The sequence below is a fragment of the Pholcus phalangioides genome, unplaced genomic scaffold, assembly GCF_987345545.1.
Source record: "Pholcus phalangioides strain wild (caught in Gottingen) unplaced genomic scaffold, Ppha-v1.0 ptg000012l_1, whole genome shotgun sequence".
NCBI classification, from domain to species: domain Eukaryota; kingdom Metazoa; phylum Arthropoda; class Arachnida; order Araneae; family Pholcidae; genus Pholcus; species Pholcus phalangioides.
This window is the reverse complement of record NW_028301605.1, coordinates 4,267,939-4,287,217: the sequence shown is the minus strand read 5'-3', so window position 1 is coordinate 4,287,217 and position 19,279 is coordinate 4,267,939. Positions and strand designations below refer to the sequence as shown.

The following is a 19,279-nucleotide window of genomic DNA, read 5'->3' as shown; positions in this document are numbered from 1 at the left end:
ACTTGATGTACGAAGCCTTTTTCTCTTTCTCTGGCTTGTCGCCAAAATCTACGTAACTTCAGAAGATGCCTGCCACAGAGCCTTATAGCCACTGGAAGCAATTATTTGCGAATGACTATTGGGCCAGCCTTGACTTGACGTGTATGGCCATTTCTTTAGTAAATGCCTAGAATTGTCAATGAAATGGATTGTTGCTAAAAATTTTAATTTAAAAAAAATGTACATTTTAGTCATCGAATAAGGATAAGTCTGCACAGGCGACCTGAAGGGAATGGTTTTTCGATTCGGTATAACTGTACAGTTATGCCTGCGCAGGTATAACTGACCGTGTGTATGGGCCATCAGGTATAACTGCGCAGTTATTTTTTCCCGCTTTCTTATATTCGCCCTTCTTTTTTCACTGATAATGTAATAGAACAATAATAACTGAATAACTTGTTTAGGAGAAGGATTCCATTTAATTAGAAGAAATTTTTCTAATGGCGTAATTTTCACGATATTTTCTTGCAATTTCATATCGAATAAAAAAATGGAAATAAAATTTTAGAAATATTTCGACCATTGTTAAAATTCGCAATTTTGTTTCTGAAATCACTCTTTTCAATAAATTTGCCCGAAACTATGCACCGAAACACACAAACTCTGTATTCACATCATGTGCTATGACTATTAATTGTTTATTGATTATTTAGAGAAGAGGAGGTTGACCAGGGTTCTTGGAGATTTTAGAGGCCCCGTATATAACGTCAGATTATTTTAGTATTCTTTCACATGTAGTTCCTTTAGGAATTAAGATTCCTAGAAATCAAGCAGGTGTTTAAACGAGTCAGTTAATGTTTGCAATTGTTTGCAATTTCAAACGCAGGATTCCCACTCCTTTCATGACCAGTTAAAAAAATGATTTTTTTTCAATCAACGCTATCGCGGGAAAAAAATGCTATCATACGATGCTCAAGGAGCATGTATCCCTTATCCGTATATTCAGAGGAGAAACGATGCTTGTTTTCGTAGATACAGTCGACGCTCGTTACAACAACCTCAGGTTATAGCGATCATGCTATTACAACGACTGGTAGGATAAGTCCCATATGTTTTCCTAGAACTACGATATGTTTTACTTATATAACGACCCTCCCAATCAAGCCCGACAACACCCTCAAGTCTCCCCCCTCTCACTACGACCTTGCTCCAAATATAACGTCCATTCTCGACGGGACGAAGGGGTCGTTATATCGGGCGTCGACTGTAATACCAAAATTTCTCTTTTATTGCCTATATTGTCGTAATCACTGTAGATATGGATAGCATTCTTGATAAGCATGAGTAGGCAGTAGTGCCTTTTACTTAAGTCATGACAATCGGTCAATATGAGAGGTTTTAGTAGCATCAAAATTTTGAAGGAAAAAATACATTATTGTACTTTATATGATGTAGATTCAACATCTTCCATTACAGCAGTATTCCTCAAAGTGTGCGTAGCGGCTCTTGGGCGTCATTCCCGTGCCCCTCCCCACCCACATCCTGCCGCAGGGCATAGAGGCTATTTTCTTTGCCGGGCCGCCACTGTAGTGAATTTTTTAACGTGGGAAAAAGAATGATGGGAATCGTCTCGGGCTCTGAAACCAGAATCCTGATCCCAGACTCACCTTTGTGGGGTGGGGGAATGGCTCGAATAATGCATATTCATCACACTATTAATGGAGTCACCGAAGTTAGTAGCTTTGAGAAGGTATCTTGATCCATTCTGAGAAAATTATGCCAATCTTTTGGTGCAAATCTCAATTCCTGTAATAATTTAACGTGCGAATATTGTTGCCTTTTTTTTAACCAATCTTTGCACCACGTTACCCGTTTTTCTCTTCTTTTTTTTTGAGTTAATAACTTTCAGTGCCATAACCAATCCAACGACACCCAAAGCATCATCTTTAGAAATCATACTAGAAAATTCTGAACTTTATAGACTATGAAAAAATCCGAACTGATCAAAAGACCGCGGAAACAGAGATCGAAGAATGAAAATATCCCCACAGATTGCCTAGAACCGGTTCCAGAAGCTTCACCTGCACAGGTATAACTGAACGTGTGTAGGGCCCTTTAAGGTAAAAAAAGTCCCTTTCTTCAGTTCTTGGCCAGTTTCTTTCAACTGACCACATTCACAGTTCCTCAGTTGGGAGAGTTTCAAAAGAGGGGGAGGGGATATACGGAACGAACATTATGGGAAAGTATCGTAGTATCATGGGAAAGTATCGTAGTATCATGGGAAAGTATATCAATATCAATCGTAGTATTATGGGAAAGTATCAACGTGATACACGTTGGACAGTTCCGTTCCAACTCCTCCCTGTGGGTGAATAAAATAAAGGATTTCAGCTTAAAACCATTCGAAGGGCGGTAACCAGGGCTGTCTTAAGAGCATCATGGGACCCATGGGCTAAGTGATTTCTCTAAGGCCCTTACCAGGCAAATTCTCAAAAAATTTCACCAAGATCTCATTTTTATGAGACCCCCTTTTTCATTGAGGCTCCCGGGTGGGCCCCCATGTCTCAAGATGGCACTGGTCCCACCTGATTTCATGCTTTTATATGGGTTTCGGAAAAATGTCTGCCCTTCAAAGGGTTAAAGGAGAAAAAAAATCCCGTTTTATAACAACATGGAAAAAAATACGGGCACGATTCGACATTTTGCAATCAGTTATGTGGGGAAAGAAACGGAGTTGTCCCGTTTGTCAACTTATGGTCATCGCATTCGAAACTGGGACTTTTTCGTACGTCGTTAACCGATTGTCATCAGCAGAAACCCCCAACCGATTCGATCACATTAGTGAAGTACCCTCTGTATAATTAAAGTTTTTTTTGCATCTTCACGTTAATTTTGCATCTCAAGTTATCAGGTTCTTATCTCTAATAATATTAGTTTACTGTTTCCACCAGTCACACCTTCGTCAAGAAGCTACCTGCTTGTTCAAAGCAACGTTTTTTCAAAATAAATGCGAGTAGGAACGGGACTTTGTTCTGTTTTGCAGATAATCAGAACGCAGTGGTCTTTCCAATGAAAACAATCCGAGAAATTTCAACAGTATCTGAACGGTGGACGAGCAGCTGGTTACATTCAAAGGGCGTTGTCCTTTTAGGCAATAGATACCCAGTAAACGTGGAAAATGTGGTGTAAAATTCTGGATTACTTGCTACAGCACAACAAGCAATGTGTGAAACATGCTGGTATACACTGGAAAGAGATACAAGGGGGAGGGGAACCATTCAAGGTGAAAGAGTAGTTCTGGAAACTTACAGAGCATACGTATAATGCATCAGTAAAATACTTTTTAAATATGATCTGGGGCGCGGTAGCCCAGGTCGATAAGATACTCGCCTAAAGTACCAAAGGATAGGTGTCTCGAGTTCGATACCCATTTCGTCTTTGTTAGAAAACTATCCTGACACAGGGGTACCACAGAAACGGCGACATGACCACAGAAAAAGATTGCTACCGCCGGGAGTCCCACATCAAGGGGTTAGCTCACCAACTTTTCGACGAGTATAAAAAGAAAAGGCTGCCGTTCGGAATCGATCGGCAATAAATTGTAGATCCCGGTCTAGTTTGCCCTCGCGTGCTGAAAATGACCGTGGGGCGACAAAAACGATCAAATAATTGAAATATGATCGTAAAATCACTCGATTCTTAACTAAGGAAAGAAAAGAAATTCTTAGAGGTAAGAATGTGGTAGCAAAATTGCCTGTCGGTTCTTAACTAAAGATCAAATCCGTAGTTAAGAATCGGATGCTTATTAAGAATCAGAAGGTCGTACACACTCCCCCTGGTGTCAAGGATAGCAACAAGAAAGGTGGCAGAAAGACGTAAGTATGTGAAACTTTCTGTTATCAGATTTGTTGATTGGGAATTCTACTATAAAAGTGACTGAAGGCCTGAATGACACAACCAAAACAATATTTTATGACTGCGTCCGAAAATATTTCACAGTTGCCCATGATTACATGCGTCACAAATTTCCTTTTAACTCAGAAAGTCCTGCATCTGTTGCCAACATATCTAATTTTGAGAATGCGTCCTTTGCAAGTTTACAATATTTTATAGAGAAGTTCCCTGTTTTCACGTTTGGTGAAACAGAAGACAAAGAAATGGGTGCATTACAAGAAGAGTTTAGCAAGCTTCAGGTACGTACCTTTTTTCCGCTGAGCAACCGAGGGTTAAGATTTGATATTCAACCCTAGTTGGATACTCGATCAGCGTGTGTGAATAGTGGTTAAATGTTTCCCCCCCCCCCCTGAACACGACACCCATTGGTGTCGAAATACATTAGGATTTTTTGCATTTTTCGTGTATTTGCCTTATTCGTTGGTGACTTCTTAATATTCTTGGACAGAGTTGATCAACTCTTAAATAAATGTAGTCAGTTTAGCAGTAACTACCAACTTCTCTTGCCTTTAGCATCAATTTCAGCACAACTGGTTAGTTACTATATTTTTATCGGGGACATATGGTTCGCTCGATGAATACAGAACGTTTAAGCACATTTCACGATTAAAAACTACGTTAAACATGACAAATACGCAATATTAATTGTAGTAATAGAGTAATCATCGAAATGCGATTCATGTGCGGTTGATGAAATTTATCTCCATCCACAATTCCAGCTAAAGTTTCAGATTCAACGTCGGGACAATCGAAAAAAAATATGGTCACCGTATGTTTATTTATCTAAAAGATTTAAGAAAATTGGTGGCAACACTCGTTTTTCAAAACAAACAAATACTAGTGACATATCATACGCCAAAAGCCCTGTGTAATTATTATTGTTAGTGACATATCATATTTAAATCTACTATCACACAATCGAAACTCATGTGAGTTTTCCATGTGAAGTTTTTATCACAATTCCGATGACAGAAAATGAAAATAGACCCGTGATTTTAGACCCGTGCAATTTTAGTCCAGAAGTCGTAGGAAATTTTCGTTTATTCGAAACGCAAGTTTATATTCCTTTTTCTTATAATGATAAATTTTAACTTTCCTTTTTTTGTGATTTTATTAACTGGAGAAACATATATTTACCAAGAAGACGCTGCTTATTAAAATCACGGATAATGATATCATTCGGTATTACAGAACAGACCAATATCATATCATAGAAAAAAAAGATCAGTTTTCTTTATAAACGAAGGGAAAATGATATGAATCCGATAAGATATATGATAGCATTTTTTTGCGTCGAAAGTTTTTTGTATATGTGAAGCTAAGGTTGAATCACACTAATTTTTTCTTTATAAGTTATCGTTATCAATCTGCAAGATTATGTATGTCAGAACCTCAGAAGGCTCCCTTACTGACAGAAATTTCCGTATTCACTTCACAATGTCCAATCGCATCCTCTTGTATAGGCTCCAGGGCCAACAATATTGTATAAATAAATAAATAAACGGGTCGTAATAGCCGCTATGACCTATATAAAACAGTCTCTTTCTTCAGTACTTGGTTAGTTTCTTTCAACTGACCATCCAGTTCTTCGGCTGTAAGACTCTCACGAGGTCTATGACGTTCACAAGAATCTATGGAACGTACCAAACATTATAAGAATTACCGTTAATATGTAATACACATTAGACAGTTGCATTCTAACTCGTCACAATACTGAATAAAAAAAGTGGATTTTTTAGCCGAAATGGGTGGGGTTTGGATACTGCTTTAGAACAATTGAAAAATAAAATGCATGATTTTAACGATTTGAAATACGTTACGTTGGAAAGGAAAACGAAGTTGTCCCGTTCGACCAAATTGGACAAATGGTCATCGTACTTGCAACTGGTTATTTTATAGGATAACGTTATCAACCGGTTTTTTTTTCTGAGAAACCTCGAGTCGCAATGTGATCACATTGAGCGGCGTGCACTGTATTTTATATCATTTCTTTTTTCTCTAGGTGTCCGATATCCACCATGATGACTGCCATCGCATCTGATGAAATTCCGTCTCAAGTGCTGAATAAGCGTTGGATACGTTGCGGATACGACGAAAAGACAGAACACTCGGAAAAAAGAGGCAAATGGATGCTATTCTTCGACAGGGACTGCGTAGACGCAAGTGGCCTTACAGCCCAGGATAAAGCATGGGGTGCTCTAAAGAAGTTGGTCCATGAAAACAAGTTGCTCTCAGCCAAGTCTTCAACCGGGCTGAGAGACGACACAAAAGTAACTGAAGAATTCAAGGAAAAATGTGTAATTATGTGCCATACCAATGATTACGATAATGTTGAGGAAGTCAGGTCTGCTGCGTCTGTCATCAGGAAAGCTCTACCTGAGTATTCAGATCCGTTCTATTATAAAATAGATGTTAAAACGAAATTGAGAAAGTATCGGAAATTCGGGGATAGAAAAATATCACTGTATATGTTTGGTGTTAACGGTGACCTGTATACGCGGGATGATTTTGACGAATGGACTATGATTTAGGCTGTTTTGGGATTTGTACGGGGTCAGCAAAAATCTGGAATAGTGAATGAAACTGATTATTGCTAAAATATTTCAGTGAAAAATTGTGTATTTTTGTTACCGAATAAGAAAATTTAAAACAATGGACTTGGAAAATTGTTATCTGAACTATACAGTTTCAAACAGACGTGACTTCTATTAGATCACACAAAAACAATGATGGCATTGATAATTGGCATTGCTTACGGTTTATATGAAAATTATTAGATGAAAATAAATGAATATCGGGCTAATCGTTCAAATATGTATAAAAGTGTTTTTTTATGCTTAGCATAAGTGAAACTACCACCGTTTAAAAATAGGGAAGACAGATGGCAGCACTAGTATATCACGAAAACATGCATAACTCCCTCGTGTGCAGAAAATGACAGTGGCGCGACAAAAATGATCAATAATCATGCATAACTCTGACAAAATAAATGGATATTGGGGAAATACATACCCAGAACACATATCTTGGCATGTACAGATTCGAAGGGTTCAACAGCTGGCTGATGCGAAGATGAATTCAGGAAAGAATGTTAAATGATTCTGCAGGGAATTGAACCCATGTCCTCTCACCTACCAAGTGAGCGCGCTATACTACTACGCTACAAAGGCAACGAACCACTTTCCTTTGAGCTCGTGTGAGCTGAAAGCCGGTTGAAACTTGCCACTCCTAATGCAGCTTTGTGTGCGCTGAACGGGACTGTACGCAGACAGTCAAACTCAGGCCAAAGCTCACAACTGCAGTTGAAACCTTCGTATGGATAGCGGAGAATGACATCATTTTCATTTAAGTTACCATGTGGTGGGAAAGTCGGTAATTGTGATATTTAGCCCGAGTTAGGTCTGCCCAAAGCTGCATTTAGAGTTTTCGGTCGGTCGGTCTGTCTGTCCATGTACAGTCTCGTTCAGTGCACACGAGCTCTAAAGAAAGAGGTTCCTTGCATTTGTAGCGTAGTAGTAGTCTATCGCGCTCACCTGCCAAGTGAAGTTATCCCGTACGTTACAACCGTTAGAACGGTTGCACGCTTGGAATAACTTCACAAGGCTGGCGTCCGCGCCTTTTATTCACCGTGACGCCGATTTGCATACGGTTTCTTCTTCTTCCCCAGGATACGTTTACATGCATGGTATTCTTTTTCTCCTGATAAATTTCAACAGGAATGCCGTTTTAACATTTGCGGAGCGGCCGTTTCGAAACGCGCTAGCGCGTCTGTGTTTCGTGTTAGACCATGCATTCTTTGATGAAAATTGTTTGTACTGGTGTGTACTATCACCTCTTGAAGTTTTTCTCATTTTTTCTGAATCACCCTGTATATATAATCACACACGCACACACACTACTGATAGAGGGTGATCAGCGAATAAGCCCTTATTTCAAAATTAAATATCTCTACAACAAAGATCAATAGAATTATGCGGTAAACGGTACGTTTATTAGCAAAACTGTAAGAATGTTGCACAGAAATTTCGAAAATTTAGTTGTTTTTTTAAATTTTTTAAAATTAAAAAAAAAAAAACTGGAGATTTTGGGGTTCCGAAAATCCTTATTTGTGTGAAGAGAAACCACTGCATTCGCCTAAAGTTACTGCATGGGCTGCGGTATGCGCCATGTGTGCTGACAAATCGTTCCAAAATTGTAACGTAACGTTCAGTAGTAATCGTTTCTCGCACGAAGAAGGGGCCGATAATGCCTCTGGCGCATACCGCAGCCCATGCAGTAACTTTAGGCGAATGCAGTGGTTTCTCTTCACACAAATGAGGATTTTCGGAACCCCAAAATCTCCAGTTTTGTAGTTTTTTTAAATTTTAAAAAATTAAAAAAAAACAACTAAATTTTCGAAATTTATGTGCAACATTCTTACAGTTTTGCTAATAAACGTACCGTTTACCGCATAATTCTATTGATCTTTGTTGTAGAGATATATAATTTTGAAATAAGGGCTTATTCGCTGATCACCCTGTACATGCACAACGCAATTCTCTACACAAACAATATATACTTTCCTTTCTTCATAGGCCTTCTTGGCCAGTTTGTATGCTGACAGGCGGCCCATAGGGCTGGGAATAAGCCAAAATTCAATTCTGTCAATAAAGTTATTTACAAATCAATTTGTATTCTCGGGGCTACCAACTTTCCAATGTTGAGTGGTTCTGAGTATAACTGGGTTAAAGAATTCTCTGGAGTGGAACGTTATTCTTCATCAAAATATATGAAAAAAAACCTCTAAACAAAGTGTGTGCTTTTTCCAGGGAAGGTCAAATCTCAAGGACTCCTTCCTCCCCAACAATTTCAGCGGCCCCGTACGGGCCACTGAAATTGTTGTTCCTTTTCTATGTGTGTTCATAGAAAAGGACTCTCTTACGTGATTTCAGGTCAGTAGTCAGTTGATATACAGTTTCGTAGAAAGCGTTTTCACAATAATGTACAAAGTTGCGGTCTGGGGAAAATAACAAAGTATTACAAAGATTATAAAAATTATACACTTCGTGATTATATGCGATTAAATAGAAAAGAAGAGTTCCCTGGCCAATTTTCGATAACTTATTTGCAATAAATTACATAAGGTAGTCAGTTTCGAGTATGGAATCCAGCTTATATGTTGTATGATATGATGGGAAAATGCCTTTCCCCGAAGAGCTTGCTTCTTTTTTTTTTTTCTACTATATTCATAGCAGGGATTTAATATCACGTCGTATCAAAAGTCGATGATAATCTGTATTGGAGCCTGCTACTTTGTCATATGGACTTCATTTTCAGGTGGCAGCACCAGTCTGCGTCCTTCTATCTGTTGCTAGTTTCCCATGGCGTCGTGTCAACACAAAATGTGGAGACATGAAATTCTTGGATCGATGGAGGACGTAATAATATTGCATTAGTAATAAAACTTAGCCAAAAGCCATAGTTCTGATCGAGGTACCCCGGTGACCTTGTTGGCAAATCAAAACCTCTTTATTATTACTCTGCCGATTATTTTTGCAGTTGTGCGGAAATCTCCGTGGTGGGTATGAAAAAATTAGCGCCTTGATGGCGTCGCCAACACAACGTCAAGCACGTACAGGAAAAGTAAAAGTAACTTGTTTTGGAGGAGCTCGGCAGGAAAAGGTGGTGACTCCAAAAAATAAAAGCAGCCCTTGCTCGCACGATGCTGCGAAAGGTAGGTGACCAATCACAGATAAGCACACGATGTAGTCTTTGGCACGATTGGCGATCAACTTATTATTTATTATTGCCTTTTTTCGTTAAATCCACCGTGTCCGTCAACCACGCTTGTCGAAATTGTATTTTTGAGGATGGAGAATAAATTTAATAGTTCTATAGCAATGAATGCTGATGCAATTGAAATCATAACGTCACGTGCTCTAATGTTAATAGGTTCCGAAATTTTAGATACTATGAAATCCCTAATTTGTTTAGGACGAGAGCTTAGAATACTTTTTCGCCATGACACTTTATGGTAAAGCAATTTTTTTCCTCTTGTAGAAATGTCAACGATATCTTCGTAGCCGGTCAATTTGTCGCAATCAACTTGTCGCGCTCAACTCGTCGCGCATCAATTTGTCGCAGTGCCAATTCGTCGCGGTACAAATTCGTCGCAGAGCCAATTCGTCGCGATACAAATTCGTCGCGGTACAAATTCGTCGCGATACAAATTCGTCGCGGTACAAATTCGTCGCAGAGCCAATTCGTCGCGGTACAAATTCGTCGCAGAGCCAATTCGTCGCGGTACAAATTCGTCGCAGTGACAATTTGTCGTGTAACCAATTCGTCGGGACGTCAATTTATCGCAGAGTCAACTCGTCACGCGATCTGTATGTAGGTTTTTTTGTCTCATACGTGAAAAAATAAACATGAAGAAAAGTTTTTTTCCATCAAGAAATGCACACAGTTTACTAAATTTTTTTTTTTGTCATTTCGAAAAAAATCATCGAAATTACATCGAAATTAAAATTACAATTGATATTAATGTTTTATTATTTAATTATTGTAAATGTTAAAAAAATCATTTTTTCTATGATAAAATTTTAAAATTCTGTAAAAAAATGTCGGTGTTTATGATATTCCCCAAATTACAGTACAGCGGAGGCTGTCTTTAAGTGTAAACTTGTATCTGTCCCATGTGGAATCGAGACTCCCACCAACATTAACCACTACAGTATCTCCACAAGAACCTGAAATAATTAATAATTTAATTTAATTAATATTTCATTTTCACCGGATAAGCCACACTTGTCGCTTTCTCTCGAGATTTGCATTACTCGTAGCGAGGGGAGTTGGGGCGCACACCGAGATGATAAATTGCGATCACATACATTTTCAAAATTTAATTTGCACCGGATAAGTTGCTCAAGTTAAAAACTCAAAAAATCCAACCAATAAAGTTCATAGGTTACATTCGAGCAAATGCAACCGATAATCTTATTGGTTGAATTTTTCAAGTTTTATAAAAGGACTTTTAGAACACTTTCATAGTGTAATGCTAGCCTTAGATATATTGTCGGTAAAAAATTCCTCAAAGATGTATTCCCTACATGGCAGATACATATTCAATAGTGAATTAGGGCCATTCAAGTATTACGTGAGCAGATTTTCAGCCATTTTTGACCCCCTCCCCCTTGTCAGCAAAAATCAGCAAAACACTGACCCCCATCCCCTCCCCCGTCAGCAAAATTTCACCAGAAGCTTAGAATATTTCATATCTTCAAAAAGGGGTGGTTGATGACGTAAGCGACCTTCAACCCCCCCCCCCCCCGCCATCAAAAGTCAACAAATCCGAAACTCCCTCCCCGATCCTGACGTAATACTTGAATGACCCCTTAGGCAAATTGTGCTTTGGGATGGGCATTGATCCTAATTTATCATCTTGGTGTGTTCCCGCAACACCCCTCGCTGCGAGAAATGGAGATCCCGCCAGAAAGCGGGAGTGCGGCTTATACGGTGAAAATTTAATTTTGAAAATTTATTTTATCGTAATTTATCATCTTGGTGTGTTCGCCCAACGCCACTCGCTGTGAGAAATGGAGATCCCGCCAGAAAGCGGGAGTGCGGCTTATACGGTGAAAATTTAATTTTGAAAATTTATTTTATCGTAATTTATCATCTTGGTGTGTTCGCCCAACGCCACTCGCTGCGAGAAATGGAGATCCCGCCAGAAAGCGGGAGTGCGGCTTATACGGTGAAAATTTAATTTTGAAAATTTATTTTATCGTAATTTATCATCTTGGTGTGTTCGCCCAACGCCACTCGCTGTGAGAAATGGAGATCCCGCCAGAAAGCGGGAGTGCGGCTTATACGGTGAAAATTTAATTTTGAAAATTTATTTTATCGTAATTTATCATCTTGGTGTGTTCGCCCAACGCCACTCGCTGCGAGAAATGGAGATCCCGCCAGAAAGCGGGAGTGCGGCTTATACGGTGAAAATTTAATTTTGAAAATTTATTTTATCGTAATTTATCATCTTGGTGTGTTCGCCCAACGCCACTCGCTGTGAGAAATGGAGTTCCCGCCAGAAAGCGGGAGTGCGGCTTATACGGTGAAAATTTAATTTTGAAAATTTATTTTATCGTAATTTATCATCTTGGTGTGTTCGCCCAACGCCCCTCGCTGCGAGAAATGGAGATCCCGCCAGAAAGCGGGAGTGCGGCTTATACGGTGAAAATTTAATTTTGAAAATTTATTTGATCGGCGTACTGACTCTGCGACAAATTTGTACCGCGACGAACTGATTCTGCGACAAATTCGTACCGCGACGAACTGATTCTGCGACAAATTTGTACCGCGACGAACTGACTCTGCGACAAATTTGTACCGCGACGAAATGAGTCTGCGACAAATTTTCACCGCGACGAACTGACTCTGCGACAAATTTGTACCGCGACGAACTGACTCTGCGACAAATTTGTACCGCGACGAGTTTGTAGCACGACGAATTGACGCTGCGACAAATTGATTGCGACGAATTGTCGTGCGACAAGTTGATCGCGACGAATTGACCTAGACCCCGATATCTTTGCCAAAGAGAACTAAATTTCAAATAACCACCTTTTCTCCTTCATCTTTACTAGACGTATTGCCGATGTCGCTATCCTCCATTTTTTCTTACATCTTCAATGTTAAAAAACCACGAAATTTACACTTTGCTCGACACAACAAAAACTTCGTAAAATTAGTCCACCGAAAAATCGGATAACAAATAAACAAACGTAATCAGTGATGTTGCCAACGTCAATAACGTAAAAAAAAGTAATAGTATATATAGATATATTATTTAAAACACATATATTTAACAAATAATTACAAAACACAAGCTTTTAATTGATGTTGGCGTGAAATTCTAAAAATCGCCAACAATTTGTTGGCAGAAAGATGGTAACCCATCCTTAACAAGGTTACCACAAAACATAGAGCTCCTCTGATTGGACGACTATGCGAGCAGCTTCGTGCGGTCAAAAAAACCAAAATTTATAACAACCCTTAATCAACTCTCGATGATCAGGGATTTCACAATTTAACCACTAACTTAAAACGTATTGTAGTAATTAATTCAAAATAATATATATTTCAATATTTTTAAATTGTTTTAACTGGTAAAATCAAAGCATACAAATTTTTCTTGCAACTTTGTATATAATAAACATTATTCTCAATAAACACAAACAAATATAATTGAAGTTCTATGATATTCTGTAATTATTATCTTATTTCATTTACGTATTCACATAACATAATCAATTGCTGAGTTGGGAATAAAAAAAAAATTATAAAAGATGACGCTGCAACATAAAGTATCAATAATGTAGCGATTCAGTAAGCGCTATCTAGGAATGTGTGATAGAACCACTGACCTTTCCCTTGCACATTATGAGGTACTTACTATCTATCCTGGCCATAATACCCTCATGTTTCAAATGATACCCTGTTCACTCATTCCCTGATGATCAACTAAATGTGGTTCCTCGAAAAAAAAGGGATTCCATGTACGGGATAATAGGATACATTAGCAACTCTCTCTCTATATATATATTTCTAAAATCACTAAAATATTAAATAAAACATTACTGCGAATTGCATTGAATTAAATTAATTGCTGCGATTTAAAGCATTTAACATGATAAATATGGGATTGATTGATTGATGACCGCTCACGCTCAGAGCTGTTGTGCAAGACAACTTCCTCTCTTCACCTCCTAGGAGGGTGGGACACACACACACACACGTTCTATGGAAAAACAAACCATCAGAAAACATTGAGCACAATACAATCAGGATTATCATAAGAGAAAAATGAAATAATATTACACCTGTAATTTACACAGATCAACTATGTACATTTACATCTGGATGCTGTAATTAGGATGTAGAGGGTATTTCAGAAGGAGGAAGGCCTGACTGTGGATTGATCTTTCTTTACGCCTGAGTCTTGTGATCATGGGATGCTGGCTAGGAATTTTCGGTCTTGATTCTGAAGCGGTATATTCGGAGTCTGATATCGTCAGTCTCTGGTTACTTGGACGTCTGAGTTTAGTTTTGCATGTTTCAAGATGTTTAACAAGTTTTAATATGAGATTTGCATTCATGGGACTGAGGATGCGTCGTTTCCATAGTATTAGCTTGTCCTGGTCTGCTAATTTAAAATGTAACTGTGGTTTTAGGACACTCTGAGATGAAAGGAAAATTGTTTCCCCTCTTTTTTGCAGAAGCTACTATTTTGAATCTTGAATCTAGCCAGATAGACCGGGACTGTGAAAAAGGTGGTGATGTTTCTGGGCCGTGCCAAGTGATGAACACTGACTATGGGTAGAATTTCATGAATCTTACGCCCTGTACATTCGGTATCCCATCTAGATATATAGATGGTATTCATCTTCCATATCTATCACTAGATATTGGAGATGAATATTCCTGTTTTAAATCGTAATTAACCTAATATAATTCATAAACTAAGAAGGTAATTTTGATGCTAAGGCTTCATGCGAACTACGTGAAAAAACGGGACATTTTTAAGATAAGTCGGGATGTCATAAATTAGGTGAAAATACGGGTATGTCCAGGAAAATAAGTTATGCATGGTCATCCTACTGATGATATGAAGACCTTTTTTTAGATGGAATTCTAGAAATCACGTGTATATGCCGCACAGATATACAGTATGTTATATATGTGGTTCTGGTCAAGTATAATGGAGGAAGTTTGTTTATTTTCGTGCTCAGATAGAAATTTTGTTTTTAAACGTGAATACTAAGTTATGGCAGGCAGTCAAAGGCGTAATTATTGTTTATAATGTTAAGTGTAGGAGTAAAAGTGCATATGTGGAATTGTGTGAAGTTGCCGTTGCCAGTTGATGCGAAGTACCGAGTACTGAGCTCTCGTCTTCTCCGTCTTGGTTTCTCTACTTAGGCAGATATATTGATCAGTCAATGGCAAAATGGTTGCTCATAAAAACAACCATCGGTGATTTCTTTTTATTATATAAAACCCTTATACATAAAATATTCTCACTACCACAATACAATATTAGTATATTGATTTACATTCTCAACAATTTGCAGCAGTAAAAACATCTTTTACTACTTCTCTCAGATCATACATATTTTCAAAAATAAATCTCGAACATTCAAACATTCTCAATATCTACAATATTAAATATAATAATTTCACTAAAGTGATTTACTTTGCCACAAATTGCAAAATTTAACCAATCTTTAAATGTATAACATAACTTGTGTCCTGGTTTAGTTTATGATTCGAAAAAAGCAAGTCGTGTACATAACATTGGACTGTTTAAAAAATTATATCTCACAATTATAAAAGTTATGGCAACGACCTTTGCGGGCATTAAGTTTACAGCATCTCCATTCAGAGAAATATGATATGCGTATATTCTTCTCTGAATGGACATCATGACTTTTCTACACGAATATCTCTAACAATATGTCATCAGACGCATTTAATGAATTTTGAGCATTTGATAAACATATTAAAAAAAAAAAATAGAGTGGAAAAATGCTACAAACGGTTATTAGAATTTACAGAATGTTAATGCCAACGCGGTGCAGTCTTAATCAACGGGTGAAGGTTATCATCTTTCGCTATCAATGGCTGAAATTTCTCAGTGATGATCGGTGCAAAAGTTTCGTCTGATTTGTCGGCGGGAACGTCAGCTTCAAAATTGATCATTGATCATTTTTGTCGCACCACGGTCATTTTCTGCACACGAGGGCTAATTAGACCGGGACCTACAATTTATTGCCGATTCCGAACGGCAGGCTTGTTTTGTATACTCGTCGAGAGGTTGATGCGCTAACCCCTCGATGGGGGACTCCCTGCGGTAGCAATTTTTTGCTGCGGTCAAGTCGCCGTATTTTTGTTGTACCCCTGTGTCAGGAAAGTTTTCTGACAAGGACGAACCGGGTATCGAACTCGCGACACCTCTAAACATCCTTTGGTACTTTAGGCGAGTATCTTATCGACCGGGCTACCGCGCCCGTCAGCTTCAAAACGGCGTGGAGATCATTCAAACATTCCAATTAGTTCGAAGTGGATGGCATGATTACAAAACCCCGGGACTAAACTTCAATGGTTTACAAGCGGTCAAGCTAAACTACATTTAAGGACCACCAGGACATGATAGGGTCGAGTGATTTTGGAAACGTGATAGCACACAGATCATTAACCAGAAAACATTTGCTTTAATTCGAACTGTTAATCGTTGCCATAACTTTTATAATTATTGAGATATGATTTTATATAAACAATCCAATGTTTATGTATACGACTCGCCTTTTTCAAATCCTAAACTAAACCAGGAGCCAAGTTATGTTATACATTTAAATGGTTTTTTGGAAGTTCTGCATTTCATCATGTTTAGTATTTCAAGTGCTAAATAGGGCGCATTAGTGGTGACGTCACGACCGACAGCGCTCTGATTCCAAATAAGCACGAGCTGAGCGAGATTATACAGGAAAACGCCGTAGGACGTAGATGAGCCTCTGTTTAAATTATTTTTCTAAAAACAATTTGATTTAATAAGACTTGCGGGCTATGAAATGGAAACTTCAAACTCTTTTGAACATGCATTGTTAAAAATATAATAATAATAGTTCGAAGGTTTTTAACAACTGGCTGTTGCGAAGATGAATTTTTGGAAAGAGAGGAAATTCAACTGCCTTCGCGGGGAATCGAACCCACGTCCTTTCACTTTTCGGGTGAACGCCCCAGACGTGAATCAACACCCGGAAAGTGATAAAGGACGTGGGTTCGATTCCCCGCAAAGGGAGTTAGAAAGTCTAAAGCGCCAGATTAAATTAAACAATGTAACTTATTTTCCTACAGATGTAAAGCATAAACATCCACCATGGACGTATCACCCGGTGAAAGATATTTTGAAAATACAAGTCTTGACCATAGATTCAAAAGAATCAACCCATCGAATTATTTTTACTAATGGCTCCAAGACCGTGGATGGTGTAGGAGCAGCCTACATCCGTGTCTACTTGGGTAAAGTAACGAACAAATGGAACTGTCGATTGTTTAATAACAACACTGTATTCCAAGAATTATACGCAATCTGAATGGCGGTCATACAACATACGCGGTAACCCTGTTATAAACAACCGGAAGAATAATAAAAATGTTTCAGTATATACACTGACATAGCATGATTATAATTTTGTAACCATGTATATTTGTATGAGCACATAATATTTGTTCCCATTATGTATTGTATTTATAGTAATGCTTATATGTGCATTCCCAAATATGTAAAAAACGGAAACTTATGCTATGTAAGTAATATATGTCAGTAATTCAAATGCGAGTGCCCAGCACTGTAAACGGAGGCTCTGCTTGATTATTCCCGTCGCAGTGGAGGCGCTGTGTGTGTATATATATATACAGTCGAATCCCGTTTTAACGAATACCGTTATAGCGAAAATCTCGTTTTAACGAACACTTTTCTAATTCCCCCAGATAAGTTTACATAGGAATAATGCAAAAACCTGGAATTTCTTTGTAACGAAATTTCGTTATAAGTTTCGTTAGTTTATAATTGTTGTTAGGCTCCGGAAATTTTAAATTCGGATAAAAAAGATTTCCCAGCATGGTCAACATCGGTGCGAGAAATGGCTGAACTGCATTGGCGCCAAGTTCTCACCGCGGGGTGCATGTGTGGTGTAGCAGTAGTAGGTAGGGCCTCCAAAAATGGCTCGGGGATCCATGATGTTCTTAAGTCAGCCACCTCGTTGGGCAATTTTCCTGTTGTGGCGTTGTATTTGTAAACCAGACATGCACCTCGTCCAAACGAGACAGGAACCTCTAACGCAGCGGTTCTCAACCGGTCACTCGAGGAAAATAAATAAAAAAACTAGTAAATTTGAAAAAAATAATAATAATTATAAATATTTTTGAATAATAAAAATAAATCAGTAACTTTGATGAATAAATAAAAAATAGGTCTATGGGGCACCGCCATAGAATATATATCCCAAAAAGTTCTCCGCGAGTCAAAAAAAGGTTGAGAACCACTGCTCTAACGAATTGGTACATGTTGGAATGTGCGTGTACGTGTAGTGAAACCTGGCGTGAAGTTCGTTTCTGTGTAATGCTTGTTATGGGCAGTGCTGCCATCTGCCGCCAGTTTTTACAACTATGATTGTTTTCCGTGAGTGGTTCTGAACCGCTCGCTCACTGAAATGAACCGGCTCTCCTTCAAGGCTCTTCCTTCCTCTTTTGAAGAGCTGTCCGATGCGTTACCTAGTGAGAATTTTTTTCAAACCCCCCCCCCTCCCCCACGGAAATCCAAATTACTGCGTTTACGATTTTCAAACAATGATTCTCGATGTTGAAACAATGATTTTTCTGTTCATCTATTTCTGTTTAATCGTTAATAAAAGCGACATGCGGAACAACATCAGTGATTGGCTGTATGATTATATTGACCTCACACTTCGCACAAATATGGCGGACGAGACTGCCTGGGATAATTAGGATCTATATCCAATTGCAGTTCCCCCTATACCCTGCTTTTTTTTCAAACGATTAGACCCGTTTTTCCCAAATTGGCAATGGAAAGGTCTGGGACGTGGGGTGGTAGAAGCTTCGGGTTTAGCATAGGATCCTATGTAGTGGTGTGTGCGGGTTAGGGGGCAATGAGAGGGGAAAAAAGGATGAAGAATGACGAGTCCTCTCTCCCCACCCCCCTCCAGGTGGCTATCTCTTTCCCCTATCCTGATTTTTTTTTTCTCAGCGATTTCCGAGACATCACTTGAATCGGCGAACCTATTCTTTGGTTCAAAGATGGACGGGCGAGTCTTCTCTGCTTTAGAGGAACCTCAGGTCCGATCAGTTGAAAGTTTTATTGAGATGATTAACACGACCATTGCGACTAAAATAATTCCTTGCAAAAATTTGCCAATTAAATCGATTTACATGACAAATTCGCGATTATAGGTTTCTAAAATTATATTCCTAAGCAAAATTTTATAGACAGATTGCCATATTCTCATAAAAAAAAAAGGGATGTTGTATCTATGTCCGAATTCTCATTAAAGTAGCGAAATCACACAATTTAGAAATATTAAAAAATCTGTTTTTCAGAAAATTTGACAAAAATGATCGGTTTTTATCGCTATAGACGAGTGGCAAAGAAAAAAAAATTCCCTTCCTCATAGAAATAGTGGGTCATTTCAGTTCTTGTTCAGTTCCCTTTTTTAGTGGGTCATATGGTCATTTCAGTTCTCATAAATAAAATTGTTGCAAAATTTGCAACTTTTCTTTAACTCGTGATAATTTG

At 38.4% G+C, this 19,279-nt stretch overlaps 1 protein-coding gene across 2 annotated transcripts in view; it reads left to right on the top strand.

Annotated features, from left to right (window-relative positions):
* Positions 1–6,740, top strand: part of LOC149079171 (uncharacterized) — a 36,014-nt gene extending 29,274 nt beyond the window's left edge. The window contains exons 1-2 of one of the 2 annotated variants that reach the window (XM_089240079.1): positions 4,736–4,984; positions 5,936–6,740. In XM_089240079.1, coding sequence (XP_089096205.1) covers positions 4,899–4,984; positions 5,936–6,464 — 615 coding nt within the window. In that variant the 5' untranslated portion in view covers positions 4,736–4,898 and the 3' untranslated portion in view covers positions 6,465–6,740. Of the gene's footprint in view, positions 1–4,735; positions 4,985–5,935 lie in introns of those variants that run through there. The other variant, XM_089240080.1, reaches the window with a different exon arrangement.
* Positions 6,741–19,279: the final 12,539 nt, after the last annotated feature.